Raw genomic sequence first — 27,457 nt, forward strand, 5'->3', positions numbered from 1 at the left:
ACTTGGGTGATGAAAGATGCAGCTAATGCACACTGTGCATATTGGGGAGAGCGTCAGAGAGGAGCCCAGCGATGACAGCAATCCTGTATAATGCAGTAATTTGCCCGGAGGCAAGTTGCTTTCTTAATTTAGTATCCCTAGTAATGTTAGTAACACACAACTTACATTTTGCCTAAGGCTTGTAGAATTCCACATAACAGAATCTACTTGAGCAAGTAGCATCATGGAAAAATCTAATTCTGGCCATTGCTTTATAGAAGCAATGCAATGAGATCCAGTTATAAGACTTTGTTTGAGTGCTTGGATGTTCCTCATTCACCATTCGCTTGGTCAATGCGACACCCATGAGTTACTAGTGGCTTTTCTTTCCCTAACCTAGCTGCCAAATGCTCCTAGTTTTTGTATTGTTTTAAAATCTTGTTACGATTGGAACTGAATAGTATCTACTCTGTGGTACGATTGAGCCTCAATCTCTGAATGAAATTTCTGTCTTCTTCTAAGCATCAGTTTATGTTGGGCTTCCTGGTCTGTTGTCTGTGGCTGTTTCTTTTAGAGCATCTTCCCCAAAGGAACAGTGAAGCAGGTATTTTGGGCCTATTCTGACTCTGTACCAAGGAAAGCAAAGATCTTCACATATTCTGTTTGATTTGCACAGCTTATTCTGGTCCAGATACAAGTATTTACAGAGCTTGAGATCTTCTGGAAATAATTAATTGAAGTGACAGGAAATACAGTCATACCGTGGAAGTCGAACGCCTTGCGAGACGAACGTTTTGGCTCCCGAACGCCGCAAACCTGGAAGTGATTTTTCCGGTTTGCGAATGTCCGCGGCTGCAGTTGGCTGCAGGAGCTTCCTGCAGCCAATCGGAAGCCGCGCCTTGGTTCCCGAACATTTTGGAAGTCAAATGGACTTCCAGAACGGATTCCGTTCAACTTCTGAGGTATGGCTGTACTGCACTGTAATTACTATGTGCGTTCTTTATACACAGTCCCGGTATATAGTTTAGTAGTAGGGAACCTGTGGACCTCCGTAGGTTGTTGGGCAACATCTCCCAATCAGCTCTAGCTAGCATGGCCCATGGTCAGGAATGATGGGAGTTATGGTTCTTCATTATCTGGAGAGCCAGAGGTTACCCACCTCGGATAAAGAGACAGAAAGAAATGCAAGCAATACGAGGAACTTCTGCAGCAATTCTTGTTAACCTACAAAACTATTTCCACAAATGCAAGTCGTAAGAGCATGTGTTGAAAACAAAAACAAAAGATGCAGCAGTCACTTTCCTGATAACCTGTCTCTTGGAAAACAGAGAGAATAGCTTGTTTGACAGGAGAATATTTTGGGAGTCGTGTATGCTTTAAATATAGCTGAAACGTTTCAGTGCCTGTTCTGTGTTGACACTGTATAAGCTGTGATCAGTTTCTTGCCCAAGTCCCAAGATCTTTAAGTATTGCATACATTTATGGTGTACCATAAATTGAATTGCCTTTAAAATAAGGTTTTGAGTGCTATGTTTGGCTTGGGACAGTGGGAATTCTGCACTTCCCACAGTCTTCTTTTCCCATCCCACAGCTTGACATAACTCTCCCCAAGGGCCTGGGGGCTAGTAAATCCAAACTCTTTTCACATCCTATCCTTAGGAGCAGCAGAATGAATTATTAGTTTAAGTGTACTTCGCTGCTTTGTAGAAAACAGAGTTTTGGAGCAGCAGGAATCTTTTGAAGCTGCTGGGTCATGACTCTGTTCCTCACAAGGAAGAACGATTGCAGATTCTAATCTTCCGAAAGGGCGTGAATATGAGGAAAGCTATATCTTGCGCATATGCTGTGAACAGATTCCTATCATTACCGTATTTTTCGCCCTATAGGACGCACCGTCCCATAAGGCGCACCTAGTTTTTTGGGGGGGAAATAAAGGGGAAAAAATTATTCCCCCCCCCAGGTGCGGGGCTGGGGCGGGGGAGGCCCGAGCTTCCCCCGACCCCAGCCCCCAAACAGGCAGCTCTCTGCAAGCCGTGGGAGCCCAGCGCTGGCTCCCGCTGCTTGCGGAGAGGTCCGCGAAGCCTGGACGCGCTGATCTCAGCGCGCGCAGGCTTCGGCATGCAGGCAACTCTCCGCAAGCAGTGGGAGCGCTCCCGCTGCTTGCGGAGAGGTCCGCGAAGCCTGGAGAGCGAGAGGGGTCGGTGCGCACCGACCCCTCTCGCTCTCCAGGCTTCAGCGAAAGCCTGCATTCGCCCCATAGGACGCACACACATTTCCCCTTCATTTTTGGAGGGGAAAAAGTGCGTCCTATAGGGCGAAAAATACGGTAAATACTTAGTTTGCTCTTTGCTTTTCCAAGGTGTTTCTGTTTCTTCTCCCTCTGCATGTATGCATTCTTTTTTTTAAAAAGCACAAATGATGCATTTAAATGGGGAATGTTTGCAGAATGGACAGTGCAAGTAAATAATGAAAGAAACAAGTAGTTCCTTTCTAAGTCGGCCTTTACCTCACCTGACTCTGCTTTGTGCTCTTCATTTAATCTTTTCTTTAATTCTGCATTTCTCTCTCTCCCGCTCCTTCGGTGCACCCCCCCTTCAACTCGTAGTAAGATTGTGGGAGGGGCATGAGTCACTCTTCATCTTATATAGACTGTTGCTTTATTTCCTGTAACGAGATGAAGAAGAGCTCTGGAGTGATTATAGAACTAAATTACTCAGTGAGCAGAGGTTACAGTGCTTGGATTTGCTTTATCAAGTCTTTTCCCCCCACTGAAAGAGAACGAGAAGAGTTTTACTGATGTATTGAAAGTGTGTTGATGTGGTGGCAAGAGCAGATAATCTATTATCAAGGGCAAGTTTGATTCACTGCTTGAAGGTTCCACAGCCCTTGAAAGCAATTCATTCTGTAGCCCATAGCTACCATTCTAAAGCCTGAAATGAGGCTTTTACACTTGCGCGCGCGCGCGCACACACACACACACACACACACACACAATTAAAAGAACACCACCCTTTTGGATGAGACAAATAAGTTCATTCTGTTCAATTTCTCTTATTGGCCAATCAGATGCTTCTGGCAAGCCTTTCAAGAAGGCGTGAAGGCAATAGCCCCTTACCTTTGGACATTAGCTGCTGGTGCCATTCCTCATGGTTGTAGATATAACATGGCGGCAGTGGCAGGCAGAGTGCAGGGAAGTTCGCAAAGCCTCTCCTGGCACCAGTCCTTTCAACCTTGCAGGACATTTCAGGTTGAGAGGTTCCATGTGGAACGACATCAAAGAGCAGTGCTGGTAGAAACAAGCAGTTTCCATGGAAAGGAAACCACATTCCCCTCTTTGAGCAACTTCCCATCAGCCGAGTGTGTCTTCATATGTGGAGTGGGTGGGTGTGGCTTCCCCACGTTGGTCTGGTAGGCCAAATTTGACCTGCATGATGTTAAACATAGGCTTTGTGGTCCAAATTGCATAGCTTCAAAGAACATTGTTTTACTTTTTAGGATGCGGAATCTGAGGTTAGCAGGATCAGAGGTGGACTCACTGAAGGCTAATAACTTCAGTTTCTAGTAATCTCTTAGTGCAATTTTTAATAAAGCGCTTGTTTGCTCAGTTCCAGAACAGGGGTGGGCAGACTTCTGTCTTATCAAATCCCCTCCTATTTCCGTTTCCTTTTTCTGTGGTCTAGCTTTAGAACTTTACCAGATGAGGTTAATTCTGACATGCATGTACATAACTCAGTATTGAATGGCTGGACAGCTTACTTGATAATTCACAGCTGAAATATGATCTTACCTTACATTGCCATCTGATGAGAGGTAAAGAGCTGTATGTGAACTCTCCCATTGTCATTTGGGTTCTGGAAAAAAGCTTTTGCATATTTTGAACACATTTTTGATGACCTGCTCCCTAAGATCTATTGGGAAGGCCCTATGGCTCAGGAATGATTGGTTCTGATGACAGAAAGAATTTTCTCTCTGGTCATACACAGATTGTGGAACATCTTTACCTGTGAGATGCCTCTCATTGTGAAACATTTTTTCTTATTACTTTTATGCAACAATCCTTCATCTGTAAAACGATTTTATCTGCTGAGCCTATCTTAATTTTCATCCTACTACTGTTGGATTTTATTGTTGTAAGCTGGTCTTGTTACACTGCAGTTGCATTGGAAAGGGAGGGTTGTGTGGGTGTGTTTGTGGTGCATTACATATGTGTGTGACACACCGCACATGAATCACTGTAATTTCTCGGGTTGCCAAGGGTAGATTTGGATTTGTTTGTTTGTATCTAATCATCAGACCTTCACAAAGTAAGAGTTTAACAAAGGGAGTTATGCATGCAGGTCCCACTATCCAAACACTCATTATATGAAAATACAGGTATCCAAACTTTGCTGTACACACACCACAGATTCAGACATCCGAAACAGCTGGACGTGCATTTAGTACAGTGGTACCTTGGGTTACAGACACTTCAGGTTACAGACTCTGCTAACCCAGAAATAGTACCTTGGGTTAAGAACTTTGCTTCAGGATGAGAACAGAAATCGTGCTCCGGCGGCATGGCAGCAGTGGGAGGCCCCATTAGCTAAAGTGGTACCTCAGGTTAAAAACAGTTTCAGGTTAAGAATGGACCTCCAGAACGAATTAAATTCTTAACCCGAGGTACCACTGTACTGCAAACAAATAAACAGCCTTGAACAATTATTATTTTTTGTGTTTTGCTGGTCCATGGCACCTGTTTCATAAGAAACTGTGGTGGGTGGGTGAGAGTGAGGGAGGGAAGGAAGGAAGGAAGGAAGGAAGGGGAGAGAGGTCAGACAAGAGAGCATTTCATAGAATCATAGAGTTGGAAGGTACCCAAGGGTCTAGTCCAACCCCCTGAAATGCAGGAATCTCAGCTGAAGCATCCATGAGAGATGGCCATCCAACCTCTACTGAAAAGCCTCCAAGGAAGGAGAGTCTACAACCTCCCGAGGGAGACTGTTCCCCTTCCTTCTTTGCCGTTGAAAGGTTTCAGAGGGTTTCCCCATCCTTTTGGGATCAAAATTCTGTGGTCAAGAACCCATTAGAAATTTCCCCACAGGAATCAGTGGAAATTCTTGACTTGTTATGTGAACACTTAACTGACAAGCGGTTTGCTGAGAACGTATCACGTTCGGATAGTGAGACATGTCTGTATATCTATATACAGACATGTCTGTAGAGAGTTAGCATAGGAAAAGGTAGCTTACAAGAATACTAGTGCTACATAATGTAAAAAGTAAATGATTTGTTTTTATCTCTTAAGTATTTTAAAACTATTATCTCCTAGTTATAAGATGCAGCTTTTTGTTGTGTGCACATTTTTATACTGAGGTCCAGCTCCGAGGGCCTTTTGGCAGTTACCACACTGCGAGATGTGAGGTTACAGGGAACCAGGCAGAGGGCCTTCTCAGTAGTGGCACCTGCCTGGTGGAACACCCTTCCATCAGATGTCTGTTTCTAACTATCTGACTTTTAGAAGACATCTGAAGGCAGCTCAGTATCGGGATATTTTTAATGTCTGATGTTTTACAATTTTTTATATATGCTGTAAACCGCCCAGAGTGGCCCAGCCAGATGGATGGGGTATAATAATAATAATAATAATAATAATAATAATGTAATGGAGGAGTTAATGGGAAGGCAATTCTGTGGGAAATGGAATAACTTTTCTGTTGTCTTTTATTTCACGCATGAATGGAATGGCTAATGGTTCTTTCTTCTTTTCTTAGGGTCGACATGTCAAGACAGGCCAGCTTGCAGCTATCAAGGTTATGGATGTTACTGAGGTAAGTTCAGAGTCATCACCCCATTCTTAAGGAAAGCATAAAAGGAATTTATTCAACCCTGAACCCTTAATCTCTTCAGGAGGAGAGAGATCTTCACAACAGCATGCATGCAGATCTCTGGATTAGGGCCAAAATGGAAAGAAACACGCACTCATCTGATAATGTCGGCGTCATCACAATAAACCTATACCCTTTTTAGGTTGGAAAGGAAATGGACCCAATAAAGATCCCAAAGGCCTTTAAACGCAGAAACATCTGCTAAAATGTTGAGCAGATTGTTGGCAGAATTCAGCAGTGTAAAGCAGTAGTTGTAATGGACTCAGGGGGATTCAGCTTCATATGAGAACGGGGAGAAATTAACCCAACCAGAGAGATAAAAATATACACCTGTAGTTAAACCCTTATCTTTAATAGCTTTAGTCAAAGGCATTAAAAAAATAGACCAGTTTTTCATCTAGAAGTAATATTTTAAACATCAAATGGAAGGTTAATTCTGAATGGTTAATTCTGCATTTTACAACCAGGCAAGATTTATTCATTGACTGTGTTTTATTAGCTCAGCAGTGCAAAATCATTTTGGACCAAACAGCCTACTGTTCCAATACCTATTTATTTATATAAATCACTCGGCAATATGAAAGCTTCTTTTCTTGTTTTTCACAGAGAAGGTATTTTAATTGGCGGAATTATTTAGCTATTCTGGGTGGCAATTTTAGAGAATCTCTCTCTCCCCCCCCCCCCCGAGGCTTCATCCAGAATATTGTTTCATTCTGAATTTGACATCCAGTTTTTTGTTATGTGTGTGTTTGCTCATGCAACTGAAGACCCGGCAAGACTAAGCATCTGGGTTAACAATACTTTTTTTAAAAACAAAAACAAAAACCAAACATAAGGCAGCAAGCAAAGGCTGCTTCCTCCAAGTATAGGAACTCAGTCATTCTCTGTATAATATCTGTATACCAGCAGAACAGCGCGGGTGGCTCTGTGGGTTAAAGCCTCAGCGCCTAGGACTTGCCGATCGAAAGGTCGGCGGTTCGAATCCCCACGCCGGGGTGCGCTCCCGTCTTTCGGTCCCAGCGCCTGCCAACCTAGCAGTTCGAAAGCACCCTCGGGTGCAAGTAGATAAATAGGGACCGCTTACTAGCGGGAAGGTAAACGGCATTCCGTGTGCCGTGCTGGCTCGCCAGATGCAGCTTGTCACGCTGGCCACGTGACCCGGAAGTGTCCGCGGACAGCGCTGGCTCCCGGCCTATAGAGTGAGATGAGCGCACAACCCTAGAGTCTGTCAAGACTGGCCCGTACGGGCAGGGGTACCTTTACCTCACTTTTTTTACCAGCAGAACAAGGCTAGAGTTTGCCAAACGTGGTTTAATGTGGGGTGTTTTGTTTTTTGTTTTTTTAAAAAAGAACAGTGCGTTCTTCCCATATAGAGGGAATTAATGTGCAATGACAACTTGCTTGAAGTCTGTCATAAGAAGACTCACGATTAAAGTAATTGTAATTAATGTAGGGGCAAGACATTCTTCAGAAAGTAGATGGTTAAATATATCAATGCATGAATTAAGAAAACCATTTCCTGCCAGTAGGGCATCTGACCATGGAGCCATACGGCTTTTTAACAGTTTTCCTTCATAGACAGGCAGAAGTAGATACACTGGGTGGCGCCAGCAGAGGATATATTCTTTAGTCTCTTCCTGCAGGTAACAGGTTCCAGATAGGTAGCCGTGTTGGTCTGCCATAGTCAAAATAAAAAAATCCTTCCAGTAGCACCTTTAAGACCAACTAAGTTAGTTCTTGGTATGAGCTTTCGTGTGCAAGCACACTTCTTCAGATACACTGAAACAGAAGTAACAGGTAACAGGGTTCAAGTTTTGGAACAATAGTATTCTGCTGTCAGGCTACTTGCAGAGAATGATCCTCCCTACCTCTTAGGGAGTGATTCACTCTTAAAACCAACATGTTGGTCAGGACACTTTGTGGAAGATGCTTGGTGTTAATTTTATAAAGTCATAGTTTGAAACAAATACATATTATTGTGCAGCTGGAATTTCTGCCTCCAGGCTGTGTAAAAGGTTCTGGGTGGCGTGAAAGTGAGAAATCGAGCCACTGTAAAATATTTTAATTTATCTGGATACTTTTAAAAAGGAAAACGCTTTAAAGTCACAGTTCCTAGTAATACGATGAAACACCTGTCTTTAAGAGGAAGAAGCCGACACCAAATTTAAAAGTAATGATGGTGCAGAAACTATTAAAATATGACATTTGTTCAAATAATGTGAATTTGAAACTGCACATGTAAAAACAGATTGCAACACTTATCTTTCCCTAGCAGATGTGGGGACATCTTAGTTAAATGAATATCCTTTTGAAAGAACTACCTGCTGTTGGTCAGCTTACAGGCCAGCATTGCTTGTCCCGCTCCCTGCATGATCCATTAAATTCAGGTGTGACTTTATTAAGCAATATTGCTTAATCTTGGTTGTCAGTGCTTGGCTTGATGCTGCATGAAAATCAATATAATATGCCTCTTTCATTTCAGTATAGATAATGAAGACTTCTTGCTGTTGAAGGATCATGGTTTGGGTTTTCTCCAAATGTTCCCATGTTGTGCCACTCATTTAATTTTGTTGTGACTTTTGTGGTTGTCTGTTCAGCATAACTTTTATTTGGGCTGAACCGTCCAAATGGATTACGTTAATAATGTTTTTTGATGCAGGCTGTTGTTGTTCTTGCATAAGTTGAGAACAGGAGTCGTATCCATGTCTAAATCTCTAGTATATGCAAAGTGTATTTTTATCTACTCTAGTAAATCAATCAGACTTGGATTTGTTGGAGGTAAATGACAAGCAGAATTAAACTGCTAATAACTTATTTAAATACTACCTGTGAGTGCTTGTTGGAATTCTGCCTGGGTCAGAGGAATGTGCCACAAGCAGGCACCGGCAGATATTCCTGTCGACCTCCCCGCGTCTCCCAACCTCTGCTGATAAGCAGGCGAGGTCCGGCGATTCTTCTCAGATGTATGAGAGGAACACACCGTTCTTCCTCTCTCCCCTTTGGTGTCCCCAGGGAGGGGAAAGAAGCAGACAGAAAACTATTTACATCATTTATTTCTGCCTCTTACATCAGTACAGAGAAACATGTCTGCACTCAACAACAGCAAGGAGAAACTCCTCCCAAGTACATCCAGTACGGGTCATATGACACACACACACACTGAGCTAACATCCGGTGCTCAGTACAGAATGGACTGCCCCTATGTTACCATGGCAACAGTCACAAACATCCTGTCTGGCTTTCCAGCCACAAGCAGCTGGCTGAGCTGCTAAAGCCTTTGCTTGCTGCAGCATTGGTGCTTTATGGTAACATACTCCCCCTAAAGTATCAATGTGTGCTGCGAGCAAAGCGTCATCCAGAGAAGAAAACAAACAGTTGTTATATTTATAACATTCCCCTGTTGTTTCAGTTCCACCCTTGGAACTACCCGCCACTGGTTTAACCAATGTACCTCTCTGGTTGTGTGACTTCGCATTACCTCGGTTAACACCTCTCTGTTGTGCCTTTGTCTCTGACTCAGACACAGCTTCAATCTGTCCTTGGTCGTTTACAATAGCAACATATGCAAGGTTAGCAAACTCCTTTGAATACCTCTTGGGTGGTACACCCTTCGTTGCTCTCTCAGACCTATGCATGAGGTTCTGATCCTCTGTGCTCACTGGTTCAACCTTTGGACTCTGTTGAGAACCAGTAGCAATCAGTGGTTCCTCCTTCACCTGTGAAGGTCTATCCATTGTGTGAGATTTCCTCTCAATGACTGTGACAACTGAACTCTCTGAGCTATCACTGTCATCATCAGTACTACTGAACTCAATAAGATCAAACTCATCATCATCATCATCATCGTTTCCTGTGGGAAATGTCTGTACTACAACCCGCTCTTGCTCTGGAGCACTCTCTAGGAACTTTGTGAGAATCACCTGACCAGATTCAGACAAAATTACTCTGTAGAGACCCTTTTCATAACCCACAAAAATGCCTCTGGCATTCTTTACTCCACCTGGAGCTTCTGTTCTCACATGAGACCCGAAAACCTTAAAATAGGCAACAGAAGGTTTTCTATTGAACAGCTTCTCAAAAGGAGAACATCCCAACTCTGTTGAGACTTTTCTCAGCCACACATGAAGATAGGACGCTAGCGATTCAGCCCAATATTCATGTGGCAAATGTGAACTCAGCAATTGCGCATGCATCCCCTTTTGCAATTCTTTGTTCACTTTTACACAGACCCCCCTGTTCCACGCTTCTTGCGAGACTGCAACTTTGTGGTCTATCCCTTTTCCATCCAGGAACTTCTGAAACTTCTGTAACAGAAAAATTTGCTTCTCATCTGTGAAAAGACAATCAATGTTAGCATCATGCATTTTTTTAACCTTGTCACAAAACTCCTGAAACTTTTCTAAAGTTTCTTGCGGTTTCTCCATCATATAAACCCAAGAATAATTAGTGAAACAATCCACACACACAAGGTAATATTTTGCACCGCCTCTAGATGGTTCTAGAGGACCAATCACATCAGCATACACCCGCTGAAATGCTCTGTCGACCTTTTTCGTCACCTTCCTGGTGCTCACACTGGTCACGCCTGCAAGAGAGATTTCGTTAGAAACAGAGGAATTACATTTCATGTAATCACTTTGATCAAAAGTCAACAAATACAGTCCATCTTTCTCTTTGGCAGTAAGAAACAGTTCTCCATCTTTGTAGATCTTGCAGCTTTTAGCATCATAGGACAGTTTCAGTCCTTTCTTTGCAATCTGCGACACGCTCAGCAGATTAAATCTCAGTTCTGGAACCAGGTAAACATTGCTTATAGTCAAGTTCAGACTCTCAAGATACACAGTCCCAATTCCGGTTGCTTCCAGCTCCTGACCGTTGGCCTGTTTCACAGTGAAGCTTTGCTTCTTCAACGTCGAAAATAGTCCTCTGTGCGGGCACATGTGAACCGTTGCGCCCGTGTCAATTATGAACGAGTTCCCAACATCTGGCGTGGTTCCTTTCGCCATCATAGCCTTTGCAGGTTTCACCTGGCACTTGGTACGGCTTTTGCCTGACGCCTGAGGCTTCGTAGAGCTGCTCTTTGCTCCTCTTGACTGGCGCGGCTTCTTACAGTTTCACTGTAGATGCCCAGTCTGTCCACAATTGTAGCATCGGACAGCACTCAATGCTACACCATGCTCTCCAGTAGCATCAGCAGTGGGGGAATTAGAACTCTGTTCTTCCCTCCCCCTGTCTTTTTCTTCCAGTGCAGCAAGTCTGTCGTGTTCATTCAGGACCACAGCACAAACTCTCTCCGCGGTCAGCTGCGCGGCCGGTAGGGAACCAAGCTGACTGGCAACAACCTTGTAGGTGCGGCTAAGGCTGTTTATCATCATGAAGCAAAACACTTCCTCCTGAAGACGGAAATTGCGTTCCACCATCTGTTGACGCAGAAACTTCATTTCTGTCAGGTGCGCTTGAACATCTCCATCAGGCGCAAGTCTCAGATTGGTCAATTTCTCAAAATACAGCAACGCTGAAGAACCAGCATCTCTCTGATGCGTTGTACGCAGCGTGTCCCAAACCTCTTTCGCATTTTCTAAATGCTGAACATGCACCAACTGATCATCTGAGACACACAGAATTATAGCAGTCCTGGCCCTTACATTCTGTGATTCCCAACCTCCGGTTGGTGCTGCAGGGATGGGGTTTTCAATTACATCAAAAAGCCTCTGATTCTGCAGCAGGGCCTTCATCTTTACAGACCAAGATGAATAATTGTCATTGGTTAAGGGGTGTGGGCAAGGCAAAGCTCCTTTCTTGGCATCCATCTTGAAGCCAAGCCTCTCTTACTTTCCAGCCCACACTCTCAGACAAACTGTACAATCCAACAGTCGTTTTTTTCCTTTCTCACGCAGCAAACTGCAAGTTGTTTACGCTCTTTGCACCTGGCAGCTAAACTCCGGCTGCTATTGAAAAGTCCCTTCCAAGAGCTCGTAAACCTTGTAGCCAAAACATTCTCTGGTTTTGTTTCGCTTTCCCAGGCTTACACTCACAGTCCAGCCCCTTTGCCAGTAACTTTCCGTTACCTAGCAACAATGCATTTCAATAGGACATCTTATCTACCACAAAAATTTGTGGAATGCAGGCTGAGCTTCCAAGCTGCAGGCCTCTTCCTCCGGAGCTTTTGTTTTCTTTGAAACGCAGCTCCGTGAACCAGGGAATTAATCTTCCTGCGTTCACACTTTTAGCCCGAAATACAGCATACCTTGAACTTTGTTGCTCTGGAAAACACTTCTTCTTTCCACCAGCCGTCTGTGGAGCCTCTGGCTGCTTTCAGACGCTTTTCTCCCTCCTTGGAGCAGAGGAGGACAATCCACCAGCCTCTCATGCAGATGTCCGATGAATCGCAACCATCCGAAGGCTGCCACTGTTGGAATTCTGCCTGGGTCAGAGGAATGTGCCACAAGCAGGCACCGGCAGATATTCCTGTCGACCTCCCCGCGTCTCCCAACCTCTGCTGATAAGCAGGCGAGGTCCGGCGATTCTTCTCAGATGTATGAGAGGAACACACCGTTCTTCCTCTCTCCCCTTTGGTGTCCCCAGGGAGGGGAAAGAAGCAGACAGAAAACTATTTACATCATTTATTTCTGCCTCTTACATCAGTACAGAGAAACATGTCTGCACTCAACAACAGCAAGGAGAAACTCCTCCCAAGTACATCCAGTACGGGTCATATGACACACACACACACTGAGCTAACATCCGGTGCTCAGTACAGAATGGACTGCCCCTATGTTACCATGGCAACAGTCACAAACATCCTGTCTGGCTTTCCAGCCACAAGCAGCTGGCTGAGCTGCTAAAGCCTTTGCTTGCTGCAGCATTGGTGCTTTATGGTAACAGTTTCTGGCCACAAAATTATGAAAGGTTGGAGGAACGTGATTCTGCTGCAGACACTTGCTGCAGGGATTTGAAACTGAAGTCTGTGGAGCGGGAAAAGATGATAAAATACCTGTAGAAAAATTTCATAGGCTCACCTTGTCTGAGTCTTCAGTGTATGCAGTGTTTTTCCAGTTTATTTTTACAACAGTGGAGGGTTATATATTGGCTCTTATTGAAGGTTGGGAGTTTGGTGTTTTCAGGGCACAATCCCCGATTATATCAACGGAAGCCCTATTCAACCATTGAAAGAACTGTTAGGCTCACGCATGGAATTAGTATTCCTGACAAAAGCCCAGAAATTGCCAGATGGAATCATAGACTTGTAGAGTTGGAAGGGACCATGAGACTCTGTTGCCCAATGTGGGGCTTAAACCCTGAGATATTAAGAATTTCATGCACTACCATCTGAGCTGTCCATGAATCGTGGCTGTGACTAAAGTGTTGATTCACATGGCAGCATTATGTATTCTATTTGCATTAATGTGCAGTGAGGGGTCATGGGAGTGAGTGAAAGAGGCTTCTGTGTACAACATAGGTTGTACACAACATCTGATGGAATTGAGTACGTTGGCCCAGTTTCCACATCACAACAAATAGTGGTTAAAAGTTTATAATGTATCGTGGTTTGCTGCTTGGAGCAAAACAAACCACATTCTCTGTTATGGACATACTGCTAAGCCAGGGGTCATGGTTTGTGTTGCCACTTGTGCTAGGAGTGAAGTAGGAGCCATATTGCATGTTCATGGCAGGCAACTATGGTTTATTGTGCCATGTGAACACTGTGTGTGTGGTCCGTCTGTCTCAGCTATGTGAACAGTTTTGCTTGTGGCGAATGAATTGTGAGCTGACACTTAAGACTCACTTAATTGTGTACTTTGGAGTCACTGGCTATCAACAGTAAACTTTCCTTATACAGTATACCGTGCTACCTCCGGTTGCGGACGGGATCCATTCCGGAGCTCCGGTCGGACCCCAAGGTTTCTACAACTTGAGGGACCACTTCTGCGCATGCGTGAGCAGCAAAAACCCAGAAATTTACTTCTGGGTTTGCCACTTACGTATCCCGAAGTTTACGTAAGAGGAGGGATACGTAAGCGGAGGTACAACTGTACACAGCTATGCCTGCCTCAAGTAATTATTATGTTTTTCAAAAGTTACTTAGTCTGGAGGCAAAGGTGCGAAAGGAATCGACTTTCTACCATCACTGAAATCTGCTAATACTTTCCTGGCTCTTCAGCTAAAGCTGCATTCCTTTCCAGTACAACTTTAAAAACTGGCTTTCCTCTTGAAATGTAAGGACCACTTCTCTTAACTACGTCACAGCGGGGGGGGGGGAATAGAAACATTTCAAATCGTGGCTTATTGAAGTGTTAAGCTTTTGTAGGCAACAGTGCTAAGCGAATCAGATGAGGAAGGCTGTGGCAAACAAAAGCGCATGACGTAATAATAAAGAGGTTAGTATGGAAATTGTCATGGCATTTCACTTCACAGGTTTTTGCTGATGAAGGCAAACACTGCTACACCTTAAGAATGCATAATATTGTGATTGCCACTGAATGGGTGAGCCTTCTCAGACTTGGGAAGTGAAGAGGGAAGAGAGAACGCACTGGGCTCTAACCTCAGCTGAAACCTATTAATCTCTCTCAGCTGCTGCAGTCTATTCCAAACTTCCCTATGGATGAAAATGAGCCTTTGAAAGTTTTCTGTCAAGTTCCAAGGAATGTTGAATCAGGGCAGCATTGAGCCTTTAATGAGCAACTGTAGGTCACAGCAGTAGCTGTACAGAGTTACTCTTTGTAAGGCAGCACTGGAAACGTATTTGCACAACTCCCCGCCCCAAACACACACTCGTGCACACATAAGAGTTTATAAGAGTCCTTTGTCCCCATAGGTAAAAAACTAAGCCTTAAATGAAGCTGCAGGCAGATGCTTAACTGTAGCTTTTTTGAAAGATAAGGAAGGAGGAAAATATTCCTACTGCTTTGAATAAGCAAAAAACTTCATTTCCCTGAAATTCAGTCAACTTTTTGTTTGTTTAAAGGCAGCAGCACTTGCCTATTCAGGCATGGGAAATTGAATAATATGTATAATGTCCTAGTCACCTTTTTGTGTTTCCCCCCCAAAACCGAATGGTTTTTTTTGTTTGCTTGTTTTCTGAGTAGGGGAGGTTGTGGTATTTTCTTTTTTAAAGGCAAAAGGGTAAATGCTTTCACATTATTGGGAGTGATTCTCTCCTTCCTCCATGGCAACTCTACATGTTCTCTGTATATTTTTATGTTTCACTAGAGGGAGAAATTTCCATTGACTTCCAGATTTAAGCTGTTGTTTACTGCCTTTGCCCTTGTACCAACAGTAGCATTCAGTTTAAGCCAAGATGTCTTTGGAGCATTGTAGCTGAAATGGCAAGAGGTAGATTCTTTCCTCCCCTAAAAGAAACAAGCCCAATGCTTTCCTTTTATGTAGAAACTGTAGCTATGGGAACCTATGCACAGGAAGCACAAAGAAGCTACTTTTAGACATTTAAGCCCTCACCTCCCCTGAGAATTATTTCCTTTACCCTGTGGTCCTAGAATTAGTGTTGTATCATTCTCTGCATTAGCCTTCTTTAAGAATATATTTACTTCTGTTTCGGGATTTCGGGTATAAGCTTTATTTTAAAGTGAGGGGGGTGCACTTTTTAGATAGTCCAATAAATAAATAAATCCTATTGTGAAGTACTCTCTCTTCTTATAATGCAAGGTGATGAGTTAGTGGGAGCACGTCATATCCTTAGTCACCACTTTCTCATATCTCAGGAAATCATTCTTCCTTTGACCTAATTTCCTCATACCCAAAAGAGTACACAAATGTGCTCAAACTTCCTTCCTCCCCCAAAGCATCCTTTGCCGGCTGGTAATGTGACTCCTCTAGAAGGAACAGCCTTGAATCTCGCTGGGTGAACTTGGGCCAATTACCCTCTTTCATCTCTCTCAGCTCTAAGGATGCTTTGTGAATATAAGAAAGGTGTTGAGTGTATGCCATCTAGCTTTTTGGAGGAAGGGAGGAATACAAATGTATTTTTTTTAAAAACCACCACAACAACCCCTGATCTTTTGCTGGACTTGGTCCCCTGATACTCTCATGACTCCAGCTTGAGAGCAGTATGGTATAATTATTGAATGGGTGAGCTGTGAAGCCACCTCAGTTGTTAATTCAGCCTTGGGCAAGTTGGAGGGGTGTCTGCCTCAAACCATCCTTACCATCTAACCCATATCAGAAGCTCATACAGTACAGTGGTACCTCGGGTTACAGATGCTTCAGGTTACAGACTTCGCTAACCCAGAAATAGTACCTCGGGTTAAGAACTTTGCTTCAGGATGAGAACAGAAATCATGCTCCGGCGGCGCAGCGGCAGCAGGAGGCCCCATTAGCTAAAGTGGTACCTCAGGTTAAGAACAGTTTCAGGTTAAGAACGGACCTCCAGAACGAATTAAGTTCTTAACCCAAGGTACCACAGTATACTATATAAATGATGTAATTTTTATTAACTGGACTGTGAGGTGCTACATAACACAGGCTCCAGGCAGTGCTAGAAACTGAGATATGAAAAAGGAAAAGGTAAAGGGACCCCTGACCGTTCGTCGTGAATGACTCTGTGGTTGTGGCGCTCATCTCGCTCTATAGGCTGAGGAGCCGGTGCTTGTCTGCAGACAGCTTCCGGGTCATGTGGCCAGCATGACTAAGCCGCTTCTGGCAAACCAGAGCAGCACATGGAAACGCCGTTTACCTTCCCGCCGGAGTGGTAGCTATTTATCTACTTGCACTTTGACGTGCTTTCGAACTGCTAGGTTGGCAGGAGCAGGGACTGAGCAACAGGAGCTCACCCCGTCGCGGGGATTTGAACCGCTGACCTTCTGATCGGCAAGCCCTAGGCTCTGTGGTTTAGACCACAGCTCCACCCGCTATGAAAGCTAGGAGCTAAATGGCACCTTAAACCTAGGTTATGGGTGCTGCAATGGTGTGTCTAGGTGCACTTTTTTATAACACGAATACAAAGCTGAAAATGAATGAACTGCAGCTAAAATCTTATGTTCGTTTTTCACATGGTCTAGTCCTCATCTGAAGACTGCAAAAAACAAAGCCATATTTCCCCTGCCCAACCCCCCTAATATTCTTGTGAGGGTCCCTTCTTCAGTCCTCAGAGAGTGGCTGGAAGTGGGGAGGCAGAAAAAGGTCTTCCTTTCCTTCTAGCAGTGGCAGTTTTATTCTGAAATCTTAGGTGCAGTACTGCACCCAGAGCTCAGAAACTGCTTGCATTAATGAAATTGCCTGTTGCAAAACGCGCCTAGAACAATGGGAGTTTTGAAGGCTTGCTCCAAGCAGCCACTAGAGTCATTCTCCACTCCTTCCTAGTATTGGAAGTATAGTTTAAACCAGCCTTGTAATTAACAACTTGCCTGGTGCCACAGGTGACCAAACATTCCATACAGGAAAGTGAACTGGGTTAGCAGTTGAGGGATAGATCACCTAATTTCCTCTCTCCAGTCTATTTGGTCTCCATTCTGGCTTTGCAGTAAGGAGAGCTTATCCCTCAGTTATATCTGCCCTTCACCAGCCTATTCAGTCAAAGGTGTTTAAAAAACAAACACCCCCAATGAATATCCTGTGTTCCCAGGCTGGCTTGCCTAATAAAGGACTTTCCTTCCTCTACGGCCTTCACAGAAACACACGAGCCTATTGACAGGTTAGTTTAAAAAAAAGCCTCGCTGGCTAGTAACGTTTGAGGACTCAGGCTGCATTTAAAACTATAGATGTGCAAGTAGGCAAAGATTCTGACCTGTTGGTCAAATAAGGATGGGGCTGAATTTTATCATACTTGTGTCACCCCTCCTTTCTATTTATGAACTGTCTTCTCATGAGATTCTTTAGGGATTTTTCTGTAAACATTTGGCAAAATACTGATTATGAATACATAGAGGGGATTCTATTTTTACATCTCGTGTTTGGATTATTCTGATGTGTACTTATGTGCAATTGAAGCATTCTTGCAAGAAGATTCACTGGCTGCTGGAAGCTGTCTTGCTGACAGGGAAAAAATCATATTATTTCTGTGTAGAGTAATTTAAATTCAATATATTTCATGCATGCTTCGTTTTCTAATATAAACGTTATGCATCACTTTCTGCAGAGAAAATGGGCCACTGTTTTCCAATTCCAGTTATAGAACAGTCCTGAAGATTGAAATCCATAGATCAGTCACCCTTTGGAGACACACCCTGACAAATTTTGTTCATGCATTTTTGTTTAAATGGCAAGCAAGAGGCAGCTGATCATTTTCCGTCACTAGCTGTGATGCTATCTGCCTTCCTGGGTGCAGTCTTCAGCATCAAGCTGCTTGGCCACAATTTAGCTTGATCTATCGTAGCTGCCAAACAAAAGGAAACAAAATAATTTGTGGGAAACACATTACATGTCTGTTGTAGAAAAGATCTTGCTTAATGCACTTTTCTACATTATGAATTAAGATTTGAATTTGAGACATTTTATTTTGGGAGAGAGGATTAAAACAGAACACTTCTCCGTATTTATGCTGTAGCTTCAGGTAAATCTGTTCTGCAGCCTATTTTAAGGTATTCATGAACAGATGCTAGTTTGGCCATCGGGAATATGCAGTGGGCTTGAGTGTGCTCATTCTTTCCACTCTACACAAATTATTCCATCCTGCACTTCATAGTTGGCAATAACCAGAGTTTGAATCAGGCATAACCCACCCCCCAAGTGTGTAATACACAATGCACCTGAAGCTGCGGTTTCTTATCCTGGTTTGGAGGCTAGCAGTAACAACAGGGACATAGGTTCTTATACAGAGTCAAACCATAATTTAATCTAGCCAAGTATTGGCAAAACTGACTGGTAGTCGCCATCCAGGATTTCAGCGGGTTTGTCTCCTCACCCTACCTGGAGATAGTCAGGGATTGAACCTGGTATCTTCTGCATGTAAATTATATTTTATATTTTATTTATTTATTTATTTATCCGAAGTTATAACAAAACCTATTTTCCAAAAACATATCCTTATCCCCCCCCCATTTTTCCTCCTTCCCCGTCCCCCCCACAGAACCCATCCCCCCACCCCACCCCCCAACTTCCCTCAGCTCCAGTCTTTGGTTTCTCCAGTAACACTATTTTCTGCATGTTACAGAGTTGTATAGATCTTCAAACTGTTTAGCTAATTATTATCAGTAAAAAAATTGTGAATGTTTATTCAAAACCTGCCAAGGAGTCCATTCATCCTTAAAGTCACAGTTATCCTTGTCCCGTAACTTATACGTCAATTTTGCCAGTTCTGCATAGTCCATCAATTTTTCTTGCCATGATTCTTTAGTTGGAGTTTCTTCAGTCTTCCATCCTTGTGCTACCAGAACTCTCGTGGCCGTTGTCGCGTACATGAAGATGTTTTTCAACTTTTTTGGCAGGTCTTTCCCTACAATCCCTAAATTATATTTTTTAATTCCCTAGATTATATTTTCTGTCCCACTGGCAGGCAATTCATGGGGTGGGTGCAGTCCTTTCCCCTTTTCTGTAAAAAGAAAAGAAAAGAAAAAAGGTAAATGACCCCTGGACGGTTGTCCAATCAAAGGTGATGGGGTTGCGGTGCTCATTTAGCTTTCAAGCCGAGGGAGCCGGCGTTTGTCCACAGACAGCTTTCCAGGTCATGTGGCCAGCATGACTAGACCGTAACGGAAACCAGAGCGCACGGAAATGCTATTTACCTCCCCGCCTCAGCGGTACCTATTTATCTACTTGCACTGGCATGCTTTTGAGCTGCTAGGTTGGTAGGACCTGGGACAGAGCAACGGGAGCTCACCCCGTCATGGGGATTCGAACCTCCACCCTTGTGATCAGCATGCCCAAGAGGCTCAGTGGTTTAGACCACAGCGCCACCGACACCCAGCTTGCCAGCTGTCATTGACAACTGCTGCCAAAATTACCCCTACTGTTGCTGCTCCAAAATTTGCTGCTGCCACCAAAGTAAGATTGCTGTTGCTCCACCACCCATCACTTAAACAAACAAAAACAAACGCAACCATTTCTGTTGCAGTCCTTATATGGCTACCTCTGCGAGCTTCCTGCTGTTTCCTTCGCCTCCTTTCCATAGACATGCCAGGTAGAATCTCTTATTAGGTGCATCACCTTGCTGGAAGCTCTACGGTTTCCTGTTGGAGTTGATGCGCTCAGCACTGATCTGATAATATCTCCTGAAAAATATTCTTAAGGTCTGATTGACTTTGGTAGAGAAAGTTCCTCCCTTGGAAATTCGTGGGATGTTAAGTGTTCAGTTCTTACCTGGTTTGGTCTGTGAGCATATCTGTGATGAAATGGCCTTTGGGTGTGAATGGGATTTTTTTTTGGGGGGGTGTCTGATTTTTCCCCTCTTTTGTCTGCTGTTCTTAAGCAGGTATGGTAACTGAAGATGGCTGTTGATTGTCAGCAGTGTCCTGCCTGTATGATGTCATGTCTGCGACAGACAGACATGAACACTTTGTGACTCTGTTCATTGTTGATTACCTTCCCATGTTAGCTGCAAGGTCTCAGTGTATGGCTGGCAGCTGTGCTGCTGTAAACATCTGGTCTAAGGATAATGGCAACTCTGTGAAAGTGCTTTTGTACTCTGTTATAGCCATCAAAAACAAAACAAGAGTATATGTTTCCTGACTAATGATCTAAGAAAACAAAAGGAGTCAGCGTAGGCTATGCATAAAATTCTATCCCTACATAAAACATACAACACAATATATCATAGCCACAATAGCCAGTAAGTAGGTCTCTATAGATAATACCAAGTTGACATTCTGAATAAATGTAAATATATTAATCAAGTTGTAACAACATGTACACGAAACAGACATCTTTCAAAAGCAATAACCGGATGCATTTTTACAAAAGTCTTCCATGTCAGATTGAGAATTATATTTCTTTTTTAATACTCTGATAATTTTGAAGATTATGCCTTCTGGATTTATGCTCAGCTGGTGTTCACTATTCTTGAGTGGCAAATGGAGACTTTTCGAAGACTTGGCTATGGATGATATCCATTTCATGCACATTGTACATGTTGTTACATTTTAATTGTTTAATATATATTTACACATATCTCTGTAAATTCACAGGCTACCTTTGTGTTCTCAAGAGTTATGCCAAGTGTATTTTACTAATAGAATCTAACAGAGGAACAGCCCTCTATTAGTCCAGAAGACCACAGGAAATTAGTGTAAAATAATGAACATACGGATGTGGGTTGCAGGAAAGGCTTTCATATATTTGAGATAATTCCAGTTTTCATATTTATTTTATAAAATCTCAAATATGAAAACTGGAGTTCTCTAATCGTAGCTTTCATTGTAATTTGAATAAATTTGGCTAGTCATAAAATCATAGAGTTGGAAAGGGACCCCAAGGGTCATCTAGTCTAACCCCCTGCCAATGCAGGGATATCATCTGTCTGTCTATCTATCTATCTAGCTGGTACAATTGAATGACTGCCATTTATGAAGAACTGCTAAGTTGTGGGAGTTATTTCCTTAGCCCAGTAGGGTAGCTCAAGTGGTTCAAGCAATGGTGTGTGTAAAAACATGCCTTTGAGCATGTTCAGAAAGCAGTACAGAAATCAAATTTAGCAAAAAAGGGGCAACTAGCCATTCTGTTTTGGCGCCTGCAACCTAGGTTCTGGGAGCCATAGGGTGAATAGCTGTTCTATCCCACTTTCCAACACTGAATGTTCACAAATAACAAGGGACTTTAGGTCCTGGAGAGAAAGTGGTGGATCAATGCTCACAATTTTGCAAGGTTTAATGGTCAAACTAAAGCAAAGGTTTCATAGTCCGTGCATAGAGAATTGCTGTGGAAGTCCTTTTGCTAGCCTGTTTGGTGTCTTATCAGAGGAGTAGCACCCCAGCACCCAGGCCTGGCAGATCTATGATGCATTGGACCTCCACAACACTAGCACTAGACTGCTGTATATAAATGGCTTTCTCACATTATTCATTTTGTGGAGATAGTGTTTTCTTTCGCTTGCAAACTTGGCCCTCCAGATGTATTGGGACTACAACTCCCATCATCCCTAGCTAACAGGACCAGTGGTCAGGGATGATGGGAGTTGTAGTACCAAAACATCTGGAGGGCCGAGTTTGCCTACGCCTGATCTAGTATATACAGCAGCACGGAAACAGTTGATTATCTAAATAAATTGGAACTTCGGAGAACAGTGAGAGGAGTCATAGCTCAGCAGTAATCACATGCTTTGCATGCATAAGGTCCCTAGTTCACTCCTTGTCCTCTCTAGTTAAAAAAGTCTTGGAGTTTACCCCTCTGTCTGCTGCATTTCCTCCCGTTTTCTTTTTCGACAGAAGCCATTGTGGTAGTGGTGACATTGTGTATATTTTTTGTCTGAAGTCTGAGCAAAGCTTTTAGATGAAAGAAAGAAAGAAAAAAAGACTTGATAGGAAGAACACTTCCATAGCATTCCTAAGCAACTAAAGGGAACACAATACTCCTGTATGCATTTAGGGAATACAGAATAAGAGAGAGAGAGAGAGAGAGAGAGAACAAAAACAAACCATGCATGAAAGAGGGTCTTTCTCAAATACCAACTGGCACAATAAATTTACGTACAGCAGCCACTTCATTACTGAAAGTAATGTGTCCCCGCATTTGAAGGCAATTCCAGAAATCTGCCCCTTCCCAAAGAAGCCATAAGTGTTTGGATTGGAACTTTGAACGCCTTTAGCTACTTTTCCATAGGGACATTGATTCCATAGGGCTGTGTTTGATCAAACTCCCATTGTGTTGAACTAGCAGTATCAATAAGTTGTCTACCGTCCTTTTGTTTTGGGATCTAAAACCAACTCTGGTTGATAGCAGCCAAATTAGGTTATTTAGCACAAGGCTCTGTAATGAGGGCTGTTAAGGATTCCGTGCGAATGTCACTGTGCGAATGTCCATGCTAATGTTGTCATAGCTGTCATCTATGTTCTAGATCAGGCATGGGCAAACTCGGCCCTCCAAAGGTTTTGGGACTACAACTCCCATCATCCCTGACCACTGGTCCTGTTAGCTAGGGATGATGGGAGTTGTAGTCCCAAAACCATCTGGAGGGCCGAGTTTGCCTATGCCTGTTCTAGATAGTCAGGAATTACCGTATCCTTAATTAAATGAGGTTGTTTCCCATCTGGCTATTTATGACTAAAATCAGCATAGGTTTTCTGCACTATCATGGTAACTCCTGTGTGATAACATTAGAAGTTTGTGAGAAGACATTGTTTTCTTTTTTTGGGGGGGGGGGATGTATTTTCACAGATCCAACTGCGCACTTATTTCGTTTATATGAGAGAGTTATTTTCTTGTTTACATTTCATCCTTCTGTATCAAATGTTGCACTGTTAAGAGGCGAAGAATTGGAGGCCAAGTGAGAGAAGTGAAACAAAAGAGGGAGGGGAAGCCACCACCGTTAGGAAAATCTCAGCAGGTGGTTGCATTATCAGTGACAACAAAACGAGTATTGTGCAAGTGTTTTGGCTCTGATACATGGAAATGGTTCCAACATGTGCTTGCGCAGTTCTCCTAACCCTTGCTTCAGGCGCTGCTTATAGTCCCATAAAATACCTAACTGCCTATTGTTTGAAGTTTCCCTTTTATCTTTATTCTTATTTTATTGTCCTTTCTCAGTGGTACTGTGATACAGAGAGTTAATTTTCTTTGCAAATGGCAGTATCACACCCTGGCTGGCTTCTATACCCCAGAGAGAAGGCTTATCAATGGTGAACAATATAGTATCCTTTTTAAACCACTAAATAATGAGCAACTTGTTTTTAAGCCACTTAAGGAAATGTATTATGAAAGGTGATTAGGCCAGAGCTGGTGGCCAGTTTACTCCCCTAACCCCCATTGCAATATGAAGTTTGTAAATCTATGAATTGTGCCCCAAAAGCAAACCTCTTTCCCTAAACTTACTGGTATCTAATTTACATTCAAGCTGTAAATAACTAGCAAACAAAATGGTAAAAGTACATGGCATTAAATCTGCATGCTTTGAAATAGCTCAAAGTGGATGAATTAAAATATTTCAGAGGGGGAATCAATAATGTATACAATGGGGTTTATATTAAATATAAATCCCTGTATTGTTTAAATTTTAAGATAAAAGGCAATGAACTGTTAACATACTGATTTTATTAGTATCCATTCATTATGTTCCCCATTACATAATGGGGTACATCATCCCTGACCACTGGTCCTGTTAGCTGGGGATGATGGGAGTTGTAGCCCCAAAATATCTGGAGGGCCGAGTTTGCCTATGCCTGAACTAGACATTTTTTTAAAAAGAAATGCAAAGTTTTAAGCAAAAAAATAATGTTTCTGATGCATGCTACTGGTCTATAAATTTCTTTATTGGGCAAGAAAGGTTTTTTATTTCCAATTTATGTGTTCTTTCTATTAGTTAATATTTTAGTATTGCATTTATTATGGTTTGTATACTTCCAGCATTGTAGATAGTTTTCAGTAATAAATTATGGCATGATACTGTACTGGTTCGGACTGTGGCTGTGTACACTCCCTGGTTCTCTTTTGCCTAGAGATTTCCTCTAGACATAATTTACTGCAACATCCAAATAGTCTCCTCCCATATTAGCTTTACCCTATGCTTTAAGATCAGCACCAAGTGACATGATAGAACTGCCACCTCCATCAGAAGTGGGGTACCCCAATAAGACCCCAATTGTTGTATCCTAATCATGCAATGCCTTCTCAATGGAGGTTCTCCTGGCACCAGCTTTTGTCATTGTTCAAGGTGTCACACAGAGGCTTAAAAAGCAGCAACTTTGGATTAACTCTTGTGATAATTCCATGGCACCTTGCTCCCATTATTTATTTTGGCTTTGCTTCGTATGCACCCTGCCTTTCATCCAAGAAACTCAGACCAGCAGGCACAGGTTTCTGAGGAAGTCTCTTCCAGCCAAATAATGGGCTTGTTTTGTGCTGTAAAAGAGACCTTCTGAACGTTTTCTGGTCCAAAGAGCAAATACGAGGGCCTTGCAGACATTACCATTGGTCCAAATCGGTAATCTCTCTTTCAAGTCTTCCAAATGCTCTGCTTGAAAACTGGAATGATCATAAGGTAACCAGCACTACTCAAATCGTGTTGTAGACCCTACCCTTAGTTTCTTTGGTCTCTGCTGGCAGTCACATTTTCTCATGCTACAGCTGCCATGTGAGAGGTTGGCTGACAGGCTTCTTCTACTTGAGACATCTGCACTTATGATGCAGCTGTACTGAAATCATAGGTTCAGTGCCTCTCTGGATTTGCGTATGAGCTGTGAGACATTAGTTGCTGGATCAGATGAATGTGGTCTAGTCTTGTGTGTCACTGTATAATGAAATGCCCGTAAACAAAAAGCCTACACTGTCAATCAAGGGTACTGTTTTTATCATAATCATGCTGCTTATGCTTTGAAGTCAATGTAAAAAAATATATTTAAAAGATTATGTAGGAATGAGAATAAATTCTAATTCGAAGAGCTAATCAGATGCCCATTCTTTTATTGCACTATTGAAAACATTTTATGCTTTGGTGCCGATGTTTTCCTAATTAATTTGAACATCATACTTACCTCGTTTGAGAAATTTATTTCTGTTTTCCTGTCGTTCTTGCATGCTGCTGTTTTTAGGCAGATTGGTATTTTTGGGTCCATCATTCATTAGTCACCTCACTAAGCTCTTATGAGAGGTCCAAGACACAAATAGAATGTATAATATTTGGTGAGGGAACAAGATACTTGATTCTCAACATGCACTCTTATATGAGGGAGAGGGGAAAGATGGGCAGGGGAGCAGATTGATGTTAATGAATTGCAATGTACTTGCATTTTTGAAAACAGCTAGTACAAGTCAGTGATGTACAGTAACCACCAGATGTCACTGCTGTAGATCATATCTCGAGGCAACTGTATTGTGTGCGCATGTGTGTTTAGGCAAGGTCTGTTGTCCTGTGCACACAACGCTGCTAATATGCTGTGACTCTCTTAGCAGCCAGGGCACATGAATTTTGGAAATGTGTGTGGATTTGTTCTTGGTTGTAATTTCCCTTTTGTAGAGCAAAACTGAAACGTACACAGTAGGATCATTTATAGCGTGGAAAATGTAGCTTGCTGCTGTAGTTCTCAGTAATAAGATGGGCTGTCACAAATTAAAGCTGGAGTCATGTCATGAATACAGAGGACATGTGCGGGACAGCATTTCAGGCCCAACAGTAAGGGCTTTAAAGTGATAATTGATGCCAGCTGCATTAAAATCAGCACGAGAGTTTACAGATGCAGAATTGTATTTAGTTGGTTTGAAGTTGGCTTGCTTAGCCATTGTGTATTGTAAGTCAGGATCCCCCAGTTTGTAAGTAACAAGAAGTGAATATTATTTGAAAGCAAAACTAAACACAGGTCAAACGATCTAATAGTAGCACACTTGATCAGATCTTTGAAATAATAATAATAATAATAATAATAATAATAATAATAATATTTATTTATATCCCGCCCTCCCCAGCCGAAGCCAGGCACAGGGCGGCTAACAACAATAAAACAGTACAAAAGTACAGCACAAACAACACTCTAAAATCATTCATTATAAAATTAATTAATTCAAGCCACTGGCAACCATTGGGCCAGAGCTCCGTGAAGATTGCCGAGGGAGGGAGTCAGGCTGTGCCCTGGCCAAAGGCCTGGTGGAACAGCTCTGTCTTGCAGGCCCTGCGGAAAGATGTCAAGTCCCGCAGGGCCCTGGTCTCTTGTGACAGAATGTTCCACCAGATCGGAGCCACGGCCGAAAAAGCCCTGGCTCTAGTTGAGGCCAGCCTAACTTCTCTGTGGCCTGGGACCTTCAAGATGTTTTTATTTGAAGACCGTAAGTTTCTCTGTGGGGCATACCAGGAGAGGCGGTCCCGTAGGTACAAGGGTCCTAGGCCGTATAGGGCTTTAAAGGTTAAAACCAGCACCTTAAACCTGATCCTGTACTCCACCGGGAGCCAGTGCAGCTGGTATAGCACTGGGTGAATGTGATCTCGCAGCGAAGACCCCATAAGGAGTCTCGCTGCAGCATTCTGCACCCGCTGGAGTTTCTGGGTCAGTCTCAAGGGCAGCCCCACGTAGAGCGAGTTACAATAATCCAGTCTGGAGGTGACCGTCGCATGGATCACAGTGGCTAGGTCAGGGCGAGAGAGGTAAGGAGCCAACTGCTTAGCTTGGCGGAGATGGAAAAGCCTCTACAAAGGGCGGGTGGCTGGAACAGGCAGCGAATTGCACTACTAATACTAGATCTGGCTTTTAGTACATTAGGCTGAACCTGTTAGTTGTTTTTCTCTGCCAAGTGCTCAACCCACCCATGATTTCTACAGGGTGGGATAATTTTGTGCTGCTGCTCTGAGGTTAATGGGGGAGATATATTTTTTTGGGGGGGTGTGCCACAAATACTGCAGTAGATGCATTCATATAAACATATATCTATCTATTTCCCCCCCTAAAAAGGACGAAGAAGAAGAAATCAAGCTGGAGATAAACATGCTGAAGAAATATTCCCATCATAGAAATATTGCAACTTACTACGGTGCTTTTATTAAGAAAAGTCCTCCAGGACATGACGACCAACTATGGGTAAGCATGTTC

General features: G+C 43.0%; 1 protein-coding gene across 4 annotated transcripts in view; it reads left to right on the plus strand.

Moving 5' to 3' along the window:
* The window catches only part of MAP4K4 (mitogen-activated protein kinase kinase kinase kinase 4), a 137,714-nt gene that overhangs the window by 55,278 nt on the left and 54,979 nt on the right, over positions 1–27,457 (plus strand). For all 4 annotated transcript variants that reach the window (XM_081003346.1, XM_081003347.1, XM_081003348.1 and 1 more), the window contains exons 3-4: positions 5,730–5,786; positions 27,320–27,445. In XM_081003346.1, the coding sequence (XP_080859472.1) occupies positions 5,730–5,786; positions 27,320–27,445 (183 nt within the window). The remainder of the gene's footprint in view (positions 1–5,729; positions 5,787–27,319; positions 27,446–27,457) is intronic.

The sequence above is a fragment of the Podarcis pityusensis genome (assembly GCF_964106645.2).
Source record: "Podarcis pityusensis genome assembly, chromosome: 4".
NCBI classification, from domain to species: Eukaryota; Metazoa; Chordata; class Lepidosauria; order Squamata; family Lacertidae; genus Podarcis; species Podarcis pityusensis.